At 35.2% G+C, this 26,005-nt stretch overlaps 3 protein-coding genes across 4 annotated transcripts in view; 2 read left to right on the forward strand and 1 right to left on the reverse strand.

Annotated features, from left to right (window-relative positions):
- Positions 1-4,287, reverse strand: part of atp1b1a (ATPase Na+/K+ transporting subunit beta 1a) — a 6,275-nt gene extending 1,988 nt beyond the window's left edge. Inside the window, exons 1-2 of the mRNA XM_079628522.1 lie at positions 4,057-4,287; positions 71-221 (exon numbers count right to left, since the gene is read on the reverse strand). Coding sequence (XP_079484648.1) covers positions 71-221; positions 4,057-4,150 — 245 coding nt within the window. The 5' untranslated portion in view covers positions 4,151-4,287. The remainder of the gene's footprint in view (positions 1-70; positions 222-4,056) is intronic.
- Positions 1-9,168, forward strand: part of nme7 (NME/NM23 family member 7) — a 42,564-nt gene extending 33,396 nt beyond the window's left edge. The window contains exon 11 of the mRNA XM_079629149.1: positions 8,839-9,168. Coding sequence (XP_079485275.1) covers positions 8,839-8,874 — 36 coding nt within the window. The 3' untranslated portion in view covers positions 8,875-9,168. The remainder of the gene's footprint in view (positions 1-8,838) is intronic.
- Positions 9,169-17,623: 8,455 nt separating this feature from the next.
- Positions 17,624-25,632, forward strand: dpt (dermatopontin). 2 transcript variants are annotated; one of them, XR_013799470.1, is made up of 5 exons: positions 17,644-18,165; positions 23,217-23,342; positions 23,822-23,929; positions 24,108-24,311; positions 25,148-25,632. XR_013799470.1 is itself a non-coding variant. In XM_079627530.1 (4 exons), the coding sequence occupies exons 1-4, from the start codon at positions 17,876-17,878 to the stop codon at positions 24,172-24,174; spliced, it is 591 nt and encodes a 196-aa protein (XP_079483656.1). In that variant the 5' UTR covers positions 17,624-17,875; the 3' UTR covers positions 24,175-25,632. The 2 variants fall into 2 exon arrangements, 1 of the variants encoding a protein (XP_079483656.1); XM_079627530.1 differs by having other exon boundaries at positions 17,624-18,165; positions 24,108-25,632.
- The last annotated feature ends 373 nt before the right edge of the window (positions 25,633-26,005 follow it).

A 26,005-nucleotide genomic window follows, 5' to 3' on the forward strand; every position in this document is an offset into this window, starting at 1 on the left:
ACTCTCAGAGCTTTTACGTACAAATAGTACCCAACCTCTGAACACTTTTTGGGCATGTCATATCTTCAACATCGACCAATCTGGTTTGTTACCTGGGGGTGCAACCCTGTCCTGGTATGTGGGCTTGTAGTTGCTGAGAGTAAGAAGCATGGCCTGGATGGTGCCAATGAAAATTCCAGCCAAGCAGCCATAGAAGATAACGTAGAAGCTGAAGATTTTTACTGCAAAGAAAAATATATAGCATGAAATCAATGGGATGTTTTAGAGCACATATAAAATTGCATTCAGTTTCTACAAACACAAAACCAAATGTAAACTAGGTCTCAAATGTTTAAAATGTATCCACATTCAGTCCACATTATTTTGAAATGAAAAGTTTACCCTTTGTATAATGAGGCATAAAATGAGCATTCAAAGTTGGCATGACGTAAAAATTCACCTCATCTAGTATTTTTTTAACATGTTTTTTTCTGTGAATGACTCATCCATGCACACATTTCTTTTTTTTTTATTTGTTTTGACCTTGTACTTTTATATCCAAATGCCATAACTCAATCTTCCGGTGAAATGCAAGACCCCTTTCGCACAATCCACTGCAAGCTCACATTCAGATCTGCCCTCCATTAGCAACTACAATAATCCATTTCACTCTGATGTACATTCAGAAGATAAGATCTGTCGCTACTTCCATTTCATCGTGGCTTTAAAGCGACAAAGCACCAAAGACTAAACTATGGAAGCTTGGTTACTTGCGAATACCTTTTCTTCTCGCAAATGAAAGTTTTCTATCTCAGACATTTTTTCCTCAGAATTGCTGACTTTATAACCCACAATTCTGAGTTCACAATTCTGAGAAAAAAAGACAGAATCGCAAGATATAAACTCACAATTGCAAGAAATTAAGTTTATATGAGTTTATATTCTACAATTCAGATTTTTTTCTGATTTGCGCTTGCATGGTAAAATACACACACAATTATATAAAAATGCACATCTTGTGGAGCATTCACGTAAACAGTCTGTTGTGTCCTACGCGAACGTAAACAGCTAGGAGAAAATTGGATGTGTTACAGTATAGTAGATCCATGGATTCATTCATTCAAGGGACAGCAGCCTCATAAACTGTTGCTGTTTTGTTTTTTAGGCCTATTTGTCCTATTTTTTCTAATTTGCCTCATTGTTCCTATTTTTTATAACAAAAATTAAATAAAATGTCCTGCCTTGCTTTATTACAGACTACAGAGACTGCCAGTCATGTGTGTAATGATTGCAGTCACCTTACCGGTAAATGGCATTTGTTTTATTATATTGGGTTGAGTAAAATGGTAAGAAAAACAGGTTCACATTTAATTTAGTGGGAAACTAGAATCAAATCTATGCATCGAATCAAAATGTAATAAAAAAAATCGAGAATCAGTTTTAATTGAATCGTGACCTCAAGAATAGATTTTAATCGAATCATAAGGTACCAAAAGATTCCCCTACGAGTTAATATCTCCAATTCCGACTTTATAGAATCTTTATAATTTTCATTTTCCTGCTCGAAATTTCGAGTTTATATCTCACAATTGTGAGAAAAAGTCAGAATTGTGACATATAAACTCAAAATTGCAAGAAAAATAGTCACACTTACCTTTTTTTAAATTCTGTAACAGAAACAGGCTTCTACTGTCTCTAAACTACTAAGAATAAAGAGAAACAAAACCCCAGTCACCTGTCTGATATATATTTTTTTTAATCATTATTGAGAACTCTTTTTTTGTTCATATCATATATCTGATATGCACTGATTGGGTCTTTAATTCAGTTTTACTGATCATAAAAATATATATTTCCAATAATATACAAAATACCAACACAAACATGCCAAAAATGTGGGTCTTAGGCCATTCTAATTGTCCAAACTGAGGTAGCCAGCTGCCTTCTGAGCCCAGCCATTTTATGCAAAGTTGCTAGTAATCATGAAACAACCCAAACTTTCCTGTCTGAAGTAACTGCGACAACAGAAATCCCAGTGTCTGAGTGACGCAACAGCAGAATGCGACCTGCAGAATAGCATTCCTGTCTGTCAGTTACTGTCCCAGTCTGTGGGCTTCATTGAAAGCGGCCCCCAACAACCACTTCAAACCAGTCGCCACCAAACACAAGGGTCGGTTTGTCTGTGTGTGTGGATGATGGGGTTATACTTCCTTTCCTTCAGCCCTGGCACTAAAACCTTTGCCGCCTCTAAAATCTACAGGAAACACATTCAAGTTTGAATACAGTCCCACAAACAATAGTTTTACGTGTTTTACTCTCAGTGTGGGCAGAGAAAGAAGCTTGTCCCTGAGGGTATAAATGATAGGATGTCTGTTTTTAAACTACTGGGATGTTTAAAGCCTTAAGTTATTAACGTTAAACCCACTTACACGAAGAGTAAGAGTAACGTTAATCACATGCAAACAGTCTCTATTGGCTGTTAACTATGTCATTCAATCTCTCACACTTCTCATTGGTTTCCCTAAGGCTTCACTAAAACCAATAATCATGTAACAATACATTTTATTTTCATGTAGGCTAGTCTCCAGTTACAGTATTGTGCGGGCAGCAGCCTGAGGGAAAAAAATGGACAACTTTCCATAAACAATTGTCGCCGACGGCAATAGAGAATGAAAGGTGTTAAATCGATACAGTAGAGTCAAAAACTCCTCTTTAAATGAATAATACGGGCTCTAATGAAATCATATGCGTCAGTGAAAATACTTCCTCTACCGCTAGCATCTCCTTATTCTCTCAACCCGAACGGTTTGTTTGTATCGCGTTTGCCAAATTAATCTAAACAAACTATAAACACGTTAATTTAAAGTCTACGATTTACGAAAACTTAACGAAACGTGTCGCAGACATTTCTATTCATTTTAAAAAGGAAACTTCAAGCACACAGAGAGAGCCTATAGCTGGCTAAGCTACATGTGACGAACTCCCACATGTGTCAGACTCAACTCAAACCTGTGGAAAAAAAACTATCAGCAACAGTCTCCAGCTTGAAATGCCTATATTAAAATGGTAAAATCAGCTGATATATATTTACAAAGGCAGACAGAGGAATCAGTACTAAATAAGCAATTATTATTATTACAATATTACTAACTGTAGGCCATAATCTAAACGAGCCAAATTGCTTGAAGTCACCTTGACGAAAGAAAATAGTCACCAGCACAAACACGCTCATGTCATTTGTCTATGACTGAAATGTGCTTTTTTTTACTCTCCACTGTGAAAATGTTGTTTCCATCCATGCCACAATAATTTCTGCTCGGTTTGTTGGTTTAAACTCGATGTTCTTAGTTGATAGAAGTTAAATGAACCGATCATTGCTGGTTGTAACTTTGAAACCATTGTGATGCTTACAAAGCTACGATCAAAATTGCATTTTCTGTTTTATTGGTTGGATAAATGCAAATTGTCCTTGCTGACCATTTCAGATGTAACGTTAGCTGACTGACATATTTCCTACACAGTAATAACATCCGTATAACGACCTTCAAAATAACCTTGTTTCTTTTCAAACACCCCCAGTATGGACCTAAACGTTAACATTTAAGTAAACAATTGATTAAATATACAAATATTTTGTGTAAAGCACTGTTTTCATGTTTTTTCCATTCATCCGTCGATGCCATTTCACCACCTTGTGGCTCATCACGCGTATGATTCACTGGCCAGTCCTTCTATGAACGTTCCCTGACTATAACTCGATTCTTTCGGCACACTCTATGCACTAGAACACGGTTTATCTATTGGCTTCGTTTATACGAATAACGTTACCTCAAATATGATAATCTAGTTATAACAGCAAGGCGCCATCTCGAGGCGTTTTTCCTCTTTGAAAACGAAAGTCACGACGCAGTCAGTCAGATCAAACAGGTGCTGAGCTTTTCCAAAGTCTAGAAACACTCTGTAGCCGTTTCTCCTGTCTTTAACGTTGGTACATATCAATATTAACATCTAATAAAGGAGAAAACTAGTTTAATCCAAGAGAAGAAGCGCTGATGAAACAATCTTGAGAACACTTACACCAACTGCCGCCTGTGCGTCCTAAAAATTCCTTCTTTTCAGAATTCCAGATAAAGCTCTTCCATCCACCGTCACCTTCTTTTTTTGCAGACATTTTCGGTATTTAGTTCCCTTTTTGGTGGTGTTTGAGCGGGCCTTGTGGACTTTACAGCGATGTTGTCCCCTTCCTTAGTGTTGTAAAAAAGGACAAAGTCGTACCCGGTACCTTTGGTTGTACCCACTCAATATATAGTCGAGACGAGACTCCGCCCATCGGCTCTTTTAATAAGTTACCTTCAAAAGAGGGAGGGCAGATTTTGACCAATCACAAGCCGCCTTGCTTTTGCGTAATAACTCGTAAACGGGGGTGGAATTCATACTCGGTTGAGCAGTTCAGTGCTGTTTCTTTCAAACTCTAAACTGTGTGCTTTACTCGATTATCTCCTTTACTGAACCTACGAATTAATGTCATACATAAATCCACCGGTATATTTTGATTGTTTGGACGACAATAATGTACTAAAGTGCTTTTTTGAACATGTAGGCTTGTCATAGTAGGCTACTACTGTCAGGGTTTTATGTGCATGTATAATGGTGGTACCATGTTATTCTTGGAGAGTACCATATATTATAAATACCATTATACATTATTTAATGTCAGAATACCATGAATATCAGAATATCATACTGACATCTGATACCATCACTGTAGGTATGCCTACTGCCTATAAGAGTATTTTTTGAAAGGGGATAGACTGTTTCTGCAGATCAACTGATCAGAAAGCAATTTAAGTGGTTGAATAACATTACTAACATTTGTTTTAATCATATAATTTACTCAAGTGGCATTTATGAAAGTACAGATGGCGCTATGATACAAAGCACACTTTCTTCTCTTTGTAGGTCTTCATTACAGAGATAAAATGTGTGTGTGTTGTTAAGGGGAGGAAACATTTCCCCAGTGACCTCTTTTGGAATACTCAAGTTCAAGTATGTGATCTGCGCTCCATTCAAGGTCCTTTGTGGGAGGCAGCAGAAGCAGAGGTGAACCCACCTACACCAGGCATGTACACATGCACTGAGCCATAGAGTTTCAGTCTCTCAATAGGGTATTTCACACAACAACAAAAAATAAATAACCATAGACAGGCTCTAACAAGTGCAGACAGTTCCTTCCTGCACACTGGGATTACTGGTTCTTTCTTTGAGTTTGGGGGGTCTGTTTGACCCCAAAGACCCATACATTACAGTTACATTTAATCAATCAGTTAAATGTAAATATGTATGTGTTTGGCACTTGAGTGATTAGAATGTGATGTTAGAACACCGCATGCTTAAAATGCTGTATCTCTTAATAAATCATCAGTAAATAGGTGCATGTATTGTTGTTGTGGGTGTGGAGCTTCAAACATGTACACACAGGTTATTCCACCAGGCCAATTATGACCTGCAATCCATATGATTCCTCTCACTGCAATACGTCTGTTTCTTTTGAAGCCCAAGGTACTTCCATTGAGAAAAGAATGAATGCATCATTGAATCCCTATTCTAGTGGTAAATGTTGTGAATGATCTAAAGGATTGATAGATTCATATGAAATCAGTAACACTTTTATTAAAAATGTTACAATGTACATTTAAGTTGCAAGCTATTTTGTTGCTATTGAGGTGGGATATGGGTACGTTTAGGGACTGGTTTGGTGGTAGGGTTAGGTTTAAAGGTGGGTTATAAGGGAAAGGTCAATACTGTAATTATATATGTAATTACAAAAAAATTATTACAGCTTTAATTACATGCAGAATGTTTTAAAAATATATAAGTACAATGTGAAAACATGTAAACAATAAATTAATTGTATCAAATTATTAATTCAGATGTTACTACATAGTTAAAGACACTTAATATAAAGTGGGGCCTAAAATCCTTATTCTTATACAAACATATATTTGTAATTTTAAAGGTTCACAAAAAATAAATTCTTCTGCGGAACAAAAAAGATATTTGAAGAATGTTTTTCTTCAACGCCATTGACTTTCATTTTATTGACCCAAAACACACACACACACACACAGACACGCACACATGAGACATTTTTTATCTTTTTTTGTGTTCTGCAGGAAAAAAACAAAACATATTTCTTGCAATGTTTGGAATGACATGAAAGGTTTACGTGAGAGGATCATTTACGTGACATAAACATCAACACAATTCTGAAGTCCTGCTGAGAAGGCAAGGGCTTATTTACATAGATCAGGCTATTGGCAAGTCCTCTGGGAGGTTCTGCATTCCGGTATAGGTTTGCTGATTGAATGTGGCAAGTGCATGAACTGCCAGATCCCAGTTCATCAACAATGCCATACCTGTGCAACGGGACGGAAAGATGGCATCTTCGTGAACACACTCGTCTGTCCCCCCTCCCTTTGACACTAAGTAAACTCTGCCATTACTTTCAGCTTCAAAACAACTCTTTAGCTGACAAGCTGAAGTGTAGATAGTGTGTTGAGCCCTTTGATGCCTGAACTATTCTTAGTGGTGGCTTTTTTCGGTGCCCTTTCCCTCCCAGTCAGTGCATCGTCGAGTATCCGCAGTGTTTTCTTGATCTGTGTGGAACACAGTTGTGATCCAATTAAATAAATCTAGCCTGATAGTTTGAAAGACTGCCTGGAGCTTTAGACGTTTGTAGAAAGCATGAAGTTTGTGGCCTCTTTTGTGTTTATCTTAATGACACTGGCTCACATTGCCAGTAGAGAGTATGGATGGTGATAAGGGTTTTTCCCCCTGGCCTCTAATGTGCCTGGGATGGATATCTCTCAACCTCAGCTGACAACGGTGTGCGCTGCAGTGACAGCAGTGTCAAATTCAGTGTAAATGTATAAGAGCTACACTAAATGACAAAAGAGAGGGTGACAGAACATTGTGATGTTGCTAAATGAAAGGATAGAGGTATTCATTTGTGCTTATAGTGCGTTAATTACGGTCTCAACAACACTCAAAAACTTCTGAATTGATATGTACTTTGAAAGATTTCTTTGGGTAAAACACTGCATCATGGTTTTGGTGGAGCTGTAGACTTCTCATGACACCTCTGTGTCATATTTACACAGAGCCTTTGCTCTGGAATGCAACCTCTGGCTGGAAGGTGGAACATTTGAATGACTAAGAATAATAAAATGACCACATTTATCCTCTCAGTGTAAACAGAGTTACACATCTGTAGTGTTTAGGCCACTTCTTGCTTCACGGATGAGTAGGGTTCATCCAAGTGAGCTGAAAAATATTTGTGTCCAGGGTAAAACAGTGAGGGTATTTTCTCAACATGATAAGCAACAGGATATATTTACTAAATTGTTTATTCATTGATTTTCTTATGTCAGGAGGGTAATATATGAAGATTTTGGCAGTGATTCAGCTACCTAATAACTATTCTATCATTTATTTTAATATGTTTTTAAAAATTTAACAATTTTATAAGTTTGTCACTGTGATCGCAAAGCTTTTTTTTTTTTGACCCTTCATAAATCATTCCGGTGTTCAAGAAACATTGGTTATTAAGTTTAAAACAGTTGTGCTGCATACTATTTTTTTAAGGAAACTATTTTTCACCCCCCTCAGGATTCTTTGATGAATAGAAAGTTCAAAAGAACAGCATTTATTTGTCTGCTTTATTTATTGCTGTGTGTTTTATCTCCAGCCATTAAGACATGGTATGAGTACAGCCCTGCAGCCATGGCCTTCATAATGAGAAACAACAGGTGTGGGAGAGAAGAAGAAAAGAAGATGAAAGCATTTTCATTTGTGATCTCAGATATTTGGACCCCACTTTAGACTACGTGAAAGTACACTACAGTCAAAAGTTTTGGATCGGTAAGATTTTTTTTATGTTTTTAAACGAAGTCTCTTCTGCTCACCAAGGCTACATTTATTTGAAATCCCCCCCATAAACAGTAATATTGTGAAATAGTATCACACTTTAAAACAGCTGTTTTCTATGTGAATAAATAGTCAAGTGTAATTTATTGTGATCAAAGCTGATTTTTTTTGCATCATTATTCCAGTCTTCAGTGTCACATGATTCTTCAGGAATCATTCTAATATGATGATTTGATGCTCAAGAAACATTTTTCATTATTATCAATGTTGAAAACAGGCATTTACATTTTTATTTCAGGATTCTTTGATGAACAGAAAGTTCAAAAGAACAGCATTTGTCTGAAATAGAAAGTTTTTGTAACATTATACCGTTTGGGGTCAGTAAGAATTTTTATTTATTTTATTTCAGTAAAATATTTTTTGGGGGAAATAAATAAAATAAATCAATTCTTTTATTCATTAAGGATGATTTAAATTAATCAAAAGTTACAGTAAAGACATTTATAATGTTTATAATGTAAAGCTGTTCTTTTGAACTTTCTATTCATCAAATAATCCTGGAAAAAAAATAGTTTTCAACATTTATTATTATAATGAATGTTTTTTTGTATCAAATCTGCATATTAGAATGATTTCTGAAGGATCATGCTGAAGATTGGAGTAAATATTTAACATTATTACTGGGGGGGTTGTATTTTTAATCAAATAAATGCAGCCTTGGTGAGCAGAAGAAACTTCTTTTAAAAACATTTAAAAAATCTTACTGATCCAAAACTTTTTGAACGGCAGTGTACATCAGTATTCTCACTGGTGCTATAACAACACAACTAGATGTTGTGCAAGCTGAGCATAGCAGGAAGCTGTTAGATGCTACTAAGATGTAGTTTCCATCACGTATGTTTATTCTTCTCTCTCGCCTCATGTTTCTATCAGGTCTTACTGGAGCCAGCAGGTCAGCGGGGTTCCTGAACTCATCTCCCCACACACAATTAGAGGAGCTATCTAGGAAGCGATGAAGAGACAGCCAGCACAGTGCGGGACACAGCCCGAGGGAAGTGTGGGCCAGACTGACAGCAAAATCAATAACCCTCCTGCTCCAAAAAAATGGCACGCTATTTACTGTATGCGCTGATTTACCATCACTTATATTCAAATATTGTGTGCATTTAAGTGAGTTTGAAGTTGATGCTGATGTGACTAAGCCTCTGTGAATACATTGTGCCAAGTATATTCAGTAAATGCAGGCTATTCTGTTGCCAGTTTAATAATCTGTTTTTGTAGTTATCTATCCATCAGAGCATAATGAAATTAGACCAACGGAAAGCACATGCGCTCCTTGTCTCTCAAAGATCACCCAACATCTGATGAAATTTGTGTCAGTCAAGAGAGTAATTCATACAACGCTAACTTAATCAAGGGTGCATCAACCTTTCGTATTAGTAAACAGCACACAGACATCACTGGAGCTTAAACAAAAAAAAATCTGCTATGGCAGATATGCTCACTTCTCTTTACAGACTCGTAGGCTGCTCCACAGTGACATGTGAGAGAAACAAAAGTCAATATTGTGCTTTCAAAAGAGTAAGTACTACAATTGGTCTTGATATGAAGGTAACCCACACCCCTCTGTGGTGCAAGCCACCGATAGGTGGAGAACACTTAGGCTCCGCCCTTGAGTGGTGGCTGTTTTAATGAAGCACTCTATTCACCAAGCCATGTGAGAACCCTAGTGGTTATTATGTGCTCACTAAAGGTCAGTGAGACAGAGGATGTCACAAGGTCATAGTAATCAATGGAGAAGAGTGAATGAAAGTGTATTTGAAAGACCATCATCAAATATTTTGACACAGTACAAACATTTATAAATATATTTATTTATATATACTTTATACTATTAATATACTTTATACTAACATTCATGTGGGGTCGGTAAGATTTTGAAGGAAAAAAAAATACATTCAAATTGTGAAATATTATTGCAATTGAAATGACCCGTTTTCTATTTTAAATTTAAAATGTATTACTGTGATGCAAAGCTGAATTTTCATCAGTCATTACTCCAGTCTCCAGTGTCACATGATCTTTCAGAAATCATTCTAATATGCTGATTTGGAGCTTAAGAAACATTGCTTATAATTATTAATGTTGAAAGCACTTGTGTGCTGCCTAATATTTTTGAAGAAACTGTGATTTCTTTGATTGTTAGAGAGTTCAAAAGAATAACATTTATTTGATTTTAAAAAATATTGTTACATAAATGTCTTTACTGACACTTCTAAACAATTTATTGTGTCCTTGCTGAATTTTTTTTTTTTAATCGTACAAACCCCAAATGGTAGTGGATGTAGTGTATTTAAAATGATGTACGCTTATTAGATGGCATCCAGTCATATCAGTGGCCTAGAAGCTGTTGTAGTAAAAGCTGAATTGCATCAATGGATGGTGGCAGCCATGTTGGGGTCACATGACCAGTCGAATACTCATTTTATAAGACCCCTATTATCAGACACTTTTATTGGTATAGAATTCGACCATTGTTATGATTGCAAAAATAATTAGATTAGTGTGCTATTCCGAATTAAGCGCCATACACAAAAATAAAACAATCATGGTTGACTAGTGCAATTCCATTTTGAATGATGCTGTATCCACACCAAGATGACATATCTGTCAGAACATCATTAATACGGATGACTGGGTGCACCTTTAATGTCCATAAAAAGAGCAGGAGTACTGTACTGAAAGTCAAAATAAGAAATATAGCTGCATATCAGGGCTTATGATTCACAATAGCTGCCTGTGACTTCATGATGGAATGATAGAAACATTAACATTTATTCATTAGCAGTCATCAACCCCCCACCCCACCCCACCCCAAGTGACTTACAAATGAGGAACTTTAAAAAGCAATTCACAGCAATATTCATATGTTCTATAGTGAGTGCCTTTGGTTTGAGATTTGGTATGTCTTCAAAAGGTGTCGTCAGCTGCATTTTGGCTGATGACTCCTTAGTTTGCAAATAGTTTTAGTTTTAATGGAAGAAGGTTTAGGGCGAGACAAAGAGATGGCGAGAGCCTTCTAAAAGTCTTCTGAGGCGTGATTAGTTTCTAACCCATCATGCTCTTCTCTCCCATTATTCCCCTGTCAAGGCAGCTTACAGTAAAAGGCCCACCGCCTTCACAAAGGCTCTCGACACTTCTTCCAAGAAACCGTGATCCATTGCTCTAATGAGGTGGGTGCCCTGGAGTCAGGCAAGTGCCTCTTTTTTTTGTTGAGAACCCTTTAATGCATGGTGGCCTTTTAACTCTTTTCTTTTAATACATCAGTGAATCTCTCTTAATCAAAACAGATCCAGAAGAAAAACAAGTCCTTGCTCTATTAAACTGCACTGCACTATTTTTACGGTATACACACACTGAATTCTTTACAGTGAATTTTATGTAACTGAAATACTCATGAGATTTAATTGTTATTTGATAGATTATATTATAAATATTAAATATGATTTAGTACATTTTCTAGTCATTACAAAAACGTCTATCACATGTAAGATTTCTGAAAATTTTCCTTAGTGACATGCTACTCAGTGACATGACATTATTTCACATGACACTTCAGTCATTTCCTGTATTATGTAATGGAGTTGAGGATTCATAAAAACAAGACTATGAAGTGACCTAAACATTTGTTGCAAACCTGGAAGATATCAGATTATTTACACTTATATGCATGAAGTCAGCCACTCCTCCTATTACTATTGTATAATATGATATTGAAAACCAAATAAACGTTTGCTTTGATGAAGCTATCGGAAAAAGCTCTGCGCTTAAGCAAATTGGCATGATGTAGCAGAAATAGCGTACATTTAAAGATGTATGAAGCTGGATCATGGGAGAATCAGTTATGAGTGGATGATGCCGCTGTCAGTAAAAAGTCCTGTTGAGTTTTGAAAGAAGTCTCTTATGCTCACCACAAGCCATTTAAAAGATACAGTAAAAACAGAAATATTGTGAAAAAATATTACAATTTAAAATAACTGTTTTTTAATATATTTTAATGGAAAAGCTGATTATTTTTTCAGCAGCCATTCTAAAAAATGCTGGTTTGTTTTAACCCAATTTTGGGTCAAATATGGACAAACCCAAAAGTTGGATCAAAAATGCAATTTAAAAATTTAACCCAATGGCTGGGTTTGTCCATATTTGACACAAAATTGGGTTAAAACAACCCAGCATTTTTTAGAGTGCATAATACATTGGTGTTTTATCAATGTTGAAAACTGTAATGAACTGTCTCTTTTGATCAATTTAAATTATTCATTTATTTTCTTCTTTTTTCTTAAATCTTACTATGTATAGGCATACAAAACAAGATAAACTAGGCAAGAACAAGTAGTGCTGGTATGTATTTGGGTCAAAGGGGTGGTGATGGTTGTGTAGATAAAGCCACACAAGAGGGAGAAACTGCCGTTTTTCTCTTCCTGAAAGCGTGCACTGCAGAGACAGAGTAACGTATCATAACCGCAAAAGGGGTTTCCGCAGCCACATGTTGTACCTTATTTCCAACCATATTTAATTGGTCAGGTTTCAAATGCTGTCAATAGGAGACGTTTTGAGGGACGCATGACAATCATTGAAAAGAGAAATAAGGATTCAGTTTTGTTGTGGTGGAGATTATGATTTGCAGGGATGTAAATGCATCTCTTGAGTGATGTGCAGCTTTGCTGTGAGTAAACAATGATATTTAAATAGAAAACAAATGAATGAAATAGTGTCCGTGTGTTTTTGTTTGCGCATTTCCTTATTTCTCTGTTTCTTGCAAGAACAGGACACACAATTTCATCATGAAGACACAATAAATGAATCACAGATGCAAAACTTTGAAAGGGAAGCTTTTGTAAATGTTTTTAATGTAAAAACCGTCTAAAAACAAGGGTCAAACATGGACAAACACAACTGGAAGTTTAAATGTTTTAATTGTAAACCCAATGGTTTGTCCATATTTGACCCAAACTCTCTGACACCTACATTCCCATTGAGTGGTGCAAAATCGTAACCGTTATCACCCTTTCTTTCCTTATTCTTCTCTTATTGTTCACTCAAATCTCCTCAAGAGCAGCTTTTGGTGTTATGGTTTGTAAATGAGATGGCTCAGTTGTGAAGGTGATTAGGGGAACTAAATCTTTTGGCCATTAACAGCTTTTTAGGTTAGCGTTCATTAACTTTTCTGCACCTCTGCCAAAGACAGTACGCTGACCCACCAATCCACTGTAAAAGTAAAAATGCAGCTTTGCAAATCGAGTGATCAGTCAATCTCCATTATGGAACATGGAAGAAATATATTTTTTTTAAAGTTTATACATACTTGTGAGTTATAAACTATATTTTATGCAAAATGTCTGTGCTGCAAGAGTTGAAATGTGATAATTCCCTCTTTATACAGATGTTCTCAAACACATTTGCTTTCTGCCACAAAACGTTTTGTGCCCATATAAACTATAAGGAAGACTAGTACTTAGCCATGTTGCTTCAGTGCTGTCCAAAGCAGAGGTGAACTATTCCTTTATAAAAAGGGAAATGGCAGTTGATGTTGTTGTTGAGTTTGGATTCTCTGTGTTGTTGTTTTTTATTTGTGCCTTGAGCTGCTAAACATTACTGGTGCCCAGTAAAACTACAGGACAAAATAACAGGAGAGAATGAATGAGATAAATTAACACACAAGTTTGAATCCCACTGTCCCAAATAAAGGTGCTTTTAATGGAATGATCCATCTAAAAATACACATCTCTGTGATCTGCTCCATTTAAACTGATATGAAACTCAAGATGTGACTCACACACTATTTCTGAACATGTGCAGTTATTTATTTTTATACACTTTGAGAGTGGCGTTTCTCCAAACAGTTCAAAGTCACTGTGCCAGATGAGGACAGACAGAATTCATCTCTGACTGTAACACAGGTTTGAACTGAAATGTATACCAAAATGTGGAGTTTTTTTTTTTTTGCATCCAGATGTATCCACGCTTCTCACTGTGAAATTTTTTTTGTTATTGAAATAAAAACAGAACATAATTTTTTTTACAGTAATATGTTATTTTTCGCAAGTAAAGATATGAATTATTAAATTGCAGATAGCTGCAAACATTTGGGGAAACTTTTATTCTGTGCATTAATACAGGAACTAGCCTGATACTCCTGTTTCAGAGTATTATGAGCTTTTTATGATTTGTTTGCAGGTTTGGTGAAAGGCCTAATACACAGCACTTGTAATGTATATGTAATTTCTGTCAGGACCACTATCGTCAAATACGATTGACAATTATATAGTTTGGATTGGCGGTATGGTTCTGTTCTGAGCGAGAACTCCCTGCGCATCCAGCCTGGATAAGCACGGATAAGAGCAATGAGAGCAGCAATAACCCCCCTTAGGGTAACAGAACAGAACCAACATGAATGTATTGCAGATATCATCGAAACTGTCATTATTGGTCTTTTGTATAATATAATTATCCCAGCTTGATTCACACAGGGAGAGTAGAGGGTCTAACCGCAAGCAGTACTTTTATTCATAGAAAAAATAACAACACTTGGAGAACTGAATGGGTGACCTGCTAAAACTGACCTTCAACTTCCATCGAGATTCTGAAGTGTGCATCCACTGGAGACTTTACTATTAGGCCATGGGAGAGGATTTGTGAATGGCAGTGAAGCGACCCAACTGATGCCATAGGTTACATGAGTGACATCATGGCAGATGTAGTACGTTCTATTTTCATTCATACTAACACACATTCAAACTATATATAGAACATATTTTATATCAGTCGCAAAGTAAGTTTCAAACCAAATGTACCTACTATCAAGGGACTAAACAAAGAAATGACACTCAAAGCACATAATATATAATATAATATAATATAATATAATATAATATAATATAATATAATATAATATAATATAATATAATATTCTCTGCACCCTATCCCATTTCTATTATGCATTATGTTGTGATGCAATATTGCAGCAGTGTTAACTTATACTGTCAATATTTGTTGTAATAACTAGTGCCATATGCCTGGACTGTTTTATGTTACTGCTTTAGGTGTAGTGTTACATGTTTGCACTGTGGTTTATGTGAAGAAGAAGAAAACGTCATGTAGTTTCCTCCTGTACAATGTAAATATATCGACTTTGACTTTGGCTTAGGTCTTCAAATGGTCATTTTTGCCTTTGTAGCTCTGTTAGTCACTATGCCAGTACAAAGTTTGCTTTGCATCCAATCATTGATAAGACAAGTTAATTTTTAAACAGAACACTATGATAACTTAAAAAACTCTGCAGAAGCCCTAAACACTGATTGTTATCTGAGCTCCAGAGATAAATGTTTGTGTTTTACAAGATTGTGCCTAAGACTTATCTCTGAGATAAACTTTTAGGGGATCAAAGGCTTACAGCATCTGATGTGGCCTGACATACTAAATAATCTGTTTTTATTGTTACTAAATATTATTTACAGCAATATTTTGGGTTTTAAAATAAGGATATTGGATGAACTGGAATAAAACTGCAATACAAGTGCTCTGCAGTCGATTGAACTGAAAAAAGAGACTGTAATCATGCAGACACATGCATAACACAATGTTCCTCTGATATTAGTGACCTTGAGTAACTTGTGAGGTAGAGGTCACTACCATTATTCCCCATTCTGAAAGGTTATTGCTATTTAATATGAGCATACTTTGTATAAGTGTTAGATAACCTAAAAACTATTACCTGCAATTCTTACTTATACTTTAATAAGGCCTGATACAATCTTTAAATCTTGTTTTGTTTGTGTTACTTCATGTATTTAGGTTAAAATCAGAGATGTTGACATTAATTAAATCATGTAAACAACTTTATAAATCATGTTGAATATGGTTCATGTGGGTCCTCTACTTTACCTAACTTTCTTGATTGATTATATAATCGCAAAATCTAATCTATATTATTACTCAGCAATATTTTTAATGGATATATAGTGCAATTAAAACTACTTACATAGCCTACATACATACATACAATACATACATCACATAAAGCAATAGCAAATGTCTGCTGCATGATTGTTTATTTCGACGCAAAATGTAACTTATTGCACAGCTCTATAAAATTGACTTTTAACAGCTCTAAACACACTTGATAACACTTTTTTAATAACTGCATAAGCATTAGTAAACAGTTAATTAATCGTTTATAAAGCAGTAATAGACATTTATAAGTACAGCTATAAAAGCTTTATTCTTGATTTATAAGCATATCTATAATGTGTTTACTAATTGTATTTTCATTCTTTATTAATGATCAATTTATCATTTCTAAATTATGTATTGCATTATTTTATTTATTGCATTACCAGTTATTTAGGAGTTGTATGTGGTTCATAAGTAAGAAAGTGAAAATTAGAAAGTGTAATTAAATGATTAATAAACTGTTTAAAATGTACTTTCATACATCTTATTATTCAGACATATAGTTAGTGCATTAATAAATGCTCTATTAACATGTATTCTTCCTGTAATTCATGGTTTATTCAGGTATAAAGCATTTAGTAGTGGTCAGTTAACTATTTTTGTGAGCTCATCTAAAGTGAGGACTATTTATGCCTTGTAAAGCATTTACAAAGGAGATTTAAAGACTCAGTTATCTTCTAAACAGAAAAATGAAACAAACACAACACAGTAATACAAAACATAGAAATATTTAAGATGTATGAATTTACATTTTAAGTGATCTTATGAACCACTGAAAACTCCTAAATAACTGGTTTGTAAATAATGCTATACTTCATTTAGAAATTATAAATTGATCATTTATAAAGTATGAAAAAAAAACAATTATTAAACACATTATAGATATGCTTATAAATCAAGAATAAAGCATTTATAGCTATAAACTGCTTGTTAATGTCTATTAATGCTTTATAAATTATTAGTTGTTTACTAATGCTTAATTAATGCTTAGCTTGCAGTTATTATAAAGTGTTACCAAACACTTTATTTAACGGTATCTTTGTCACACGTTACACATATGTAATTAGATGCAACTAAACCTGAACAAAAACCCTAATCTTTACACTCTGTTGTTAATTGATATTACACAGTAAATGTATAATTACGCTGTTGTTAAGAGTAAGACACCTTAAAATAAAGTGTAACCAAAACTATATAAGTACGTATATAAGTACTGCTGGTCATCTGTCATGGGCATTTCCCTGCCTATAGCCCAAGACCCTGGGATAGTCTTCAGTATCCTTGCGAACCTATGACAAGCAGTTTGGAAAATGGTTGGGCGAAGATTATTCTTAATTCAATTTTGTAACTGTAACCCTTTTGTTGTAACCCTATTGTTACAGTTGGTAACCCTGTGAGTGTGAAATACATTTAGTAAAAAACATAATTTTTTATAAAAGTACTTAATAACGGTAATACATAAAAGACCTGGTCAAATATATTATTTAAAATGATTCATGAATCTGAATAAATTTGGTTATAGCCTATAATGAAGTAACTCTTAAAGATCCAGATCAGCTAGAAATAGTTATTTGATGTAACAACTATCCATATTTACTTTTTACAGTGTATATCATTGAAAATAACTAATTTTCTTAGTCCAAATTTCATGGAAAAGTTCCTCATTCCATCTTACTGTTTAACACAATGAAAAAAAAAACTTTCTGTTTACACAAAAGTCTGGCCATAAAGTGAGATTTTTCTTTAAGACGTCCAGCTCAGGGTCTACGGCAGAGTTTGGGAGGAGGCTGGAAACATCCTCCTTAACCATACAAAAAAAGTTCAATCCCTGACCATAACTGTCTCATTTTGAAAATGATCACCCCTGGATCCGGACACAGAACATCTGGACAGCACATCCCAGAGAGCCTTTAAGACGGAGGAAGCGTTGAGAGGTTCCACAGAGTTTCACTTCAGGATGAGCTCAGCACATGTTCTGCAGGCTCTGTGCCTGCTGACGCTTTTCTCCACGGTCAGTTCTCAGCAGGGCGACATGTATGAAACCGGTGAGGATTGGGTGAATACCTGGCGCCAGGGCTTCAACTTCCAGTGTCCCCATGGTGAGGCATTAGTGGCAATCAAGAGTTACTTCAGTGAGAAAGAAGGCTCGGACCGCCTGTGGAACTTTGAGTGCCAGAGGACTCCCTACAACTGGGGAGAGCCTAGCGAGTGCTGGTGGGACGATATCAACAGAGCCGGGATGGAATGGTATGTCTGTATGTATGTGGATGCCAGTGTCCTGTCAAACACCAGGTCGATGTGGTTCTATTATGCCTTTTAATGCTATTATACAAAACACATTTGTGAGTATGTTTTAATAACATTCACTGTAGACGAAAAGACCATGAAAATGACACCTTGATGTTTCAGTCAGTCTAATTTTTTAAATGTGTTACATATATATACATATAGAATATACAGTAGATGGAACTAAACAGAATATTTTTGTCATTTTTGCCAACATTTTTTTTTAATACTGCAAAAATGCATAATTATTAATTAAAATGATTATTTAAGAACTTCTCACAGTTTCAAGTGTCAATGCTTATACATGAATGAAATACATGATAAGGAACAGTTTATCAGTTTAACAGTTTATTTTTGTTTTTTGATTGTAACCATTTTTGATAGAATCATTTTTGATATTCTGCTACACAGATATCTCAATCTCAAATATGTTGTTTTGTATAATAACATTTAGAAAAGACAATGAAATTACATCCTGGTCAATCAATATAATTTTTAAACAGTGCGTTTAATTTGATAGAGAATAAAGATTATATATATATATATTATTATTTTTTTTTTTTTTTTTTTGCAGTGTCCAGGGAATAAACATAAATGAATGAAAGATGGATTTATAAGAAATCAGCTTTTGGACAGTTATCTGGAAATGTCTGATACTACACAGAAATTATTTGTGTTGCAAATATTTTTCTGAGAACTCCTAAGTTTTGGTTTGTGTATGCTTGGTTTATACTAAGTAAAGTGGAGAGCTCTCTTGCATGTATGATCAGACTCAGATGTGAATGTTTACTGAAAGCACTAATGCTAGCTTTCAGTGTTGAGTGCTTGCTTTGACAACATCATGATCATTTGTTTGTCAAGGAGGAAACAATGCAAGTTTCTTAAATAGGACTGGAGAGAGACAAGCAGATGTTTGGGCCAATTCAGATTTCATAAGTACCATTTAATCCTTGCCTCAGGTCAGCTTTTCTAAAAAAAACAAAAACAGAAACCACAGAAGAGATATAATGGCAACACTTACGTTTAAGAGCCTTGTTTACTGCCAAAATGAAACTTTAACAATCTGCCACAAATATACCTCAGACATGTTTGAATGCACATTTGTGAATCACTTCAGTACTATGACATCTTATTTATAAAATCACTATGGCATTCCAAATTTAAGTTGTGTTGTATTAAATGTTGTACTTTGGGTTTCTTGTTCCCATCACAGCAGAACATCTTGGACTCATCTAGATCTGGCATGTTATTATTTCTTCTTCTCTTCTAATGAACTGTCATGTGGTCCATCCATTCACGCTATTTCAATTATATCTCTCAGATAAATAGAGACACACAAAAGCATTTCAACAGAATATGAATGAGAAATAGAATGCTGAAGTGTCATTTAACTTGATAATATAAATTGAACAACAAAGTGTCTGTCAGTCAGCTTTCATCCAGGAAGCACAAACACTTGAAATGGAGAAATTAGACTAAATGACTTGGTGCACAGAGCACAGCCATTATAAAAAGTAATTGAGATGATAAACATAATTTTGATGTTCTTGTCATATAAACAGGCCTTGATATTAAAGCTTGACAGCTCTGTCACATTGATGGCAAACATTACAACATCACAGTCTCTAGTACGTGCAGTTATGACTGTCGATTACTGCTAAACCAACTTAACGAAATGTCCGATGCAGTATTCTCTCGTTTTTGCCATGGTAGAGACACTATAACTTCTCAGGGCCGATTATTTCACCCTGTTGCTTGAACTGTACTGAACAGTCTAAGCTTTGTTGTTTTGAACACATTCAGGATTAAACTTTTCCATAAATAATAAGCTCATTCTGTACTCACAGTGCTGCAATGCCAGGACACTCTATGAATGGATATTTTGATTATTAATAGCTGCTGCCTTGATATAAAAACATAAGGCTCAAACAGAAGGTATAAGCAAAAGCTGGCTACTTTCCTTGTCACACACCTTTGACATGCTTGGAACAATAAGTATTATGAAAAGATCTTTTTGTCTAACTGACTCACGTGTTTGACAATGCAATAGTCTTTCCTGCATCTAGAGTCTGGTTGGCCACAGGAATGTGAATGTTTGCCCAGAACAGTCCAACATGAAAAATGATTCAGAGCCCTCTCATGTTTTCCCAATAAGCATAATGTCTTGATGTGAGATGGTTGCCTTATTTCTTCCTCTATTTTGTGGTGTAACACCATAAATTTCACGGTAACTTCATGGCTAGAAAGACCCTTACTATGACTTACAATCCATGTGATTCTCATAACAAAAGTGACCTTATTTCTCCAGCTTGTGAAAAGTGTAGTTGCTGCGATCAGTCTCTGAGGGCATCTGAGGGAAACAGCGCTAAGGGCCAGTCAGTGTTCCAAGTTCTCTCTCCCCACTCCAAAAGGAATGGGAGTATTTTTTCCAGTGGGTTAATTAGAATCAGTATAGTTTTCCCTGATCTACTGCCCACCTTGTGAGATTTCCTTAGAGCCAGTGCCAGTGACCTCAGCCCCCTGCCTGCTGCTCACTGCTAGAATCTTGTGAGGGAATATTGTCTGCCAGTCTTACCGCATGCTGGGAATTTACAATCAAGAAATCATATTATGTAGTCTTATGCTCTTTAGATAAATTTCACAAGTTTTGGACTGATAGCCATGCCCAAAATATATATTGGTAATAAAGATAAAATATGTTCAATAAGCTTTAGTTACTTATATTTCTTGATATATATTTAGGCTATTTTAAATATAGTTTATAATTAAAAAAATAGAAATATATTTATATTACCCAAAATATATTTAAAACATTTTTTTTTTTCAATTTTCCCAAATCCAAAAGGTAATTTATTGTCGCTTGAAGTACATTTTACATATATTTTAACAATTGACGGTTTAATCAAAATATATTTTCAATTTAAATATATAGCCTATCCCTAAGCTGCACTGTTTACTATTTTTTTTGACAAAGTTTTAGCGGGCATTATCCTGTAACTTCAGTTGTTTACATTACATAATTTAAATATATGCCTCTAAACCAAGGACTCTCCTTTAAGAGAATCTTCTTTCCTGGCTCCCTCTTCACATCTGTTTGCACTAAGGCAGATGACATTCTACTGGGAGAAGGCTCTGGCCGACTTCCTATTGGTGGAATGGTTGCCCATTGCGTTAGTGTTGCTATGACAAAAGTCTGGCACTGCTGGTGGCTGGGAAGCAGTGCAGAGCTCATGATTGTGTCCCTGTTGTGATGACAACAGTTTGTGCCACAAACAAGTAGTATTTACAAACCTGTATTTACAGAAAACCTTAAAATCTCCTCAGGGGTGACATTTGCGGAGTTAACAAACTTGAATGAAAGGCAACTTAAGTCTTCTAATTATTGATTGGATAAATCAATTTAAAATTGCTTGTAATGGCATGTAAAAACTCATTTAGCTCACTAGCCATGACAGACGAATCATCTACTGTAACAAACATAAATGTGCTATTCAATTTGCTATTCATAGTCAATACTCAAAGTTTATCATACCTGTGGAAGTTTAATTACGGGTTAAATGTGCTATAAAATAAATATTATGGGTGATGCATGAAAAGTTATAAAATAGGTCCTTGAATAAAATTAAGGCCACCGATAGACTGGGTCTGTGTCCTAAATCGCATACTCTCTTGAGTAGTACTGTATGTAATATATGGTAATACAGTATAAAACAGTACTTTTGCATAGTTTGAGCTTGCTGTTTATTTATTTTTTTATTTATCCTTTATTTAACTTGCTGTTTATTTATTTTTTTATTTTTTAAATTTATCCTTTATTTAACCAGGAAAAGCCCATTGAGATTAAAAATCTCTTTTGCAAGGGAGACCTGGCCAAGATAGGCAGCAAAATTACATCACATCATTTCATACATACAAAGACACACAAGAAACATAAAAATAATAACAAATAAGATGTTTAATAATAATTTGAAACTTAGCAAACTGGCAGCCCAGTATGAAAATATTAAACTCTGTCATGGAAACTAGCATGTTTAAACCTTAATTAAACAATTTAATAATCAATTAGGAATTTATACCTGTATGAAAGTTATTATTATCATCTGGCGAGACGCGGGATTTCATTCAGTGGGACCGTCACAGTGCATTACGGATAGCTCTTAAATGTACACTTGTTATTGCGTTGCATTATGGGATCGAATGAGTGCACTCGATAACATCCACTGTGGTTTCGGGCACCACTACAAATAGCTGTCCCTTCAAATAGAGCCCTATTTAAGGGTATGGGGGGCCGTCTTTATGAGTGACTCGTTGAATCAATCACTCAACCGATTCGATCAACAATGCTGATTCTTTCTGGAATGAAACAAGTAAATTGTTTCTATGAATGAGTCATTGAGTCATTCACTCAAACGATTTGATGCAATGCATGTTGAGGAAAAAAAAACACTACTGTGTGTTGATCACTGATGGGATTTTTTTATTAATTTCATTAGCAAAGCAAAAACAGACTAAATAACTGGCAATATTTTGTCTAAAATGTGAATTTTAAATGTAAACTTCACAATTATTTAACCGTTGTTCAATAGCAATATCTCACGTGCAGTCGTGCTGTTTTTTTCCCGAATCGGCCTGCAGTCAAATAACTTCTATTATCTAGAAAATTCTAAAGATTAATTTGAAGGTCCTCATTTAAAAACCCTGCAAAATGGAACAAATGGAGCCAGACAAAGGGACATAACTTCATGCATGTTTGTCAGGCACACGTTGCTCTTGCTGTTTTAGTCAGCCCTTTGGTATAAACAGGAAGATGCACACAATACAAGGTCAATAGCTAATAGCAGGCACACCTCACAAGACCACATGCCACATGTGAGACAGTTTCTTTCAATCCACGGAATACACAAATATTCTAAAGCTTTGTTTCGAAGGATTCATATCAATTTAACAAATAACTAATGTCTATTGTTCAGCCTCTTCGCTCTATATAAAAGCCATATTTGTACTGTCCACAGGTCCTCAGTTTGCACTAACAATGGGCTGGTTGCTGGCATTCAAAGTCAGTACTTTGAAGCGGTTCTGGATCGAGAATGGCAGTTCTACTGCTGTCGATATGCCCGCAGATGCCCGTATTCCTGCTGGTGAGTCTTGAAACCAAATGGAGATCTAATCATACAAGTTAGGGGAATGTGATTTCACCGAATACAACATGTTCCTGGATCAAATCCCTGTTGGAACAACTTTCCAATCAACCAATCAGATTTGTTTGTTTACAGTTTATGTCAGGTTTAGGCTTACAGAGTTAGATTGTTTTCTAACCCTCATTTAGATCATTTCCCTCTGTTTTTTTGGGATAAATTATAGGTATACGCGGGATAGGATTAAGACTAAATTTTCAGACAGAAATATTGTTCCAGGATCAACAAAATATATTGATCCAAAACATGCTTTACTTGGCAAAATCACGGTTACCAAAAAACCTCTACACATACACACATCAGGTTATAATAGATATTAGGATTATGTGTCCTCTGGTAATTAGATTAAAACTGGACAATATAATGTCTTTCAGATCATTTATAACCTTCCTTTTAATTGCATTTTCATGGTTTATGCACAGGAAGACGTCTGATGTTCCAGAGCACCACAAAGAAGAGGGAGAGATGGTAATTCCCAGTTACGGCTACTTCATAAGGGGGGCTCAAACTACTTTCAGTGGTGTACTGAGGTTTGTGAACACTTCATCTTCTTTTGCACTTGGAGCTGGAGGTTTTTTCTGTAATGCATTTATGTCAAAATAACATCCATTTTATAACAGATGCATGCATTGTTTTATTGGCTGTTAATGCATTCAAAATGGGTTTAATTATGTGGGAGCTAAGAGCCTTTTTTTCAATGCTTTGCAGGGATCGGCAGTGGAAATACATCTTGTGCCGAATGACAGACTTTGATTGTCAATTTGAAAACTTCTAGACTGCATTCATCACTTAATGTCCTTATCGACACATCTATGCTAAACGAGCACATGAACGTCACCACAAGAGCATTTAATATAGCACTCACAGAAAACATATATGCCATTCTCCATTTTTTTTTATTTGCTTAAAGGGGTGGTAAAGTATGATTTCACTTTTCCAACTTTAGTTAGTGTGTAATGTTGCTGTTTGAGCATAAACAACATCTGCAAAGTTACAACGCTCAAAGTTCAAAGCAAAGGGAGATATTTGCTTTTAAAGAAATCGTTTTTTTAAGGACTACAACAAACGGCTGGTAGGGACTACACGACATTCCTCCGGGTTTAGTGACATCAGCAAGTCTAAAATGTACATAAACCCCGCCCCCGGGAACACGCAGTTGAGGGAACAAGTCAAATATTTGTATTTGTAATATTTGTATAGTATTTTGTCACAGAAGTGAGTCAGCTCAAACTTTAGCATCCATCTTTTCACATGCAATCGAAAGTCACTCTGTGTGCATCTCACAACAGTTCCTATACGAGCGATTTATAGATTACCATGACAGAATATGCTAATTGAAGATAGTTAACGCCACATCAGCAACATAAATTCATCAACTAACCTTTCAGAGACGTCCTGTTGCATTCTACATGTTGTCTCTCCATCTTTGTCTGACTCCGTTTTGACATTAAAGACAGTTTAATTGACAGTTTCTGTCATTTTAGTGTGTCTGCATGAGGTAATAGCAGCTGCTAACACACACATGAGCTCTTGAAACCCCGCCCTCTGCAGCAGCTCATTTGCATTTAAAGGGCCAGACACAAAACGGTGCGTTTTTGCAAATCCTCAAAAAGTGACAACTTTAACATGCTATATAAAAATATCTGTGGGGTATTTTGTCCTAAAACTTCACATACACACTTCTGGGGACATCAGAAATGTATTTTACATCTTGTGAAAATGGCATTTTACCACCCCTTCTTTAACAGTAATGATTGTTTTACTCTGTCTGTAAGTGAGCATGGACTGCCACTTTCTTATATTTTGCAGTTATTTCTATGTTTACAAATAATCTGTAATCATTTTAAAATAGAAAATATCCAACAAAAGGGAACACATTTTTTTTTGTATATTGTTGTGTTTTATGAATAAGCTGCACATACATTTATGTTATGCAACCATGTAATAAAACTGCATGAAGTTAACAGTAGTTTGAACACTTTGAATATCACTCAACACTTATATAGCAGTGTAACAGTTTTATTTTATTACATTACCACACTAAAAACACCTTTGCTGACAATTAAAAAAATGTGCCATCAATTTTGCAATGCATTTTTGAATGGTTGTTGAAGAATTTCAAAAGACTATTTTGGTAAATTTGTAAATCAAGATCAAGACTCAGATGAAGCCTTAAAAAATACTGAATTCTTTGGAAAAAAAATAAAATAAAATAAAGCAAAGGTTTCTCCCATGGTCTGCTTGTTTTTTTCCTCCTGCATTGTGCAACACTCATGACGGCTGTTTACCTCTTTATCATTTCTACATCTGTTTTCTGCTTTTCTTGAACAAGTTATTTATTTTTCCAGCGGATGTGGCCAGATTACATTGGATCTCTGTGTATATGTGTAAATATGCACAGATATATTTGTAGGTGTTTATAAACAGCTTCATTTATACATCATCTACTTCTTTTTGAGCTATGAGAGTGTATGATAAATTGCAGTTATTCCTACAGAATTATGTTTTTGCATTACTTTGTGTATATATAATGTTCCAAAGATCAAATCTGTATTTTTGGTGAGCACAACATATATATAAAAAAAATCTTACTGAGCCCATTCTTT

Source organism: Phoxinus phoxinus (assembly GCF_949152265.1).
Source record: "Phoxinus phoxinus genome assembly, chromosome: 11".
NCBI classification, from domain to species: Eukaryota; Metazoa; Chordata; class Actinopteri; order Cypriniformes; family Leuciscidae; genus Phoxinus; species Phoxinus phoxinus.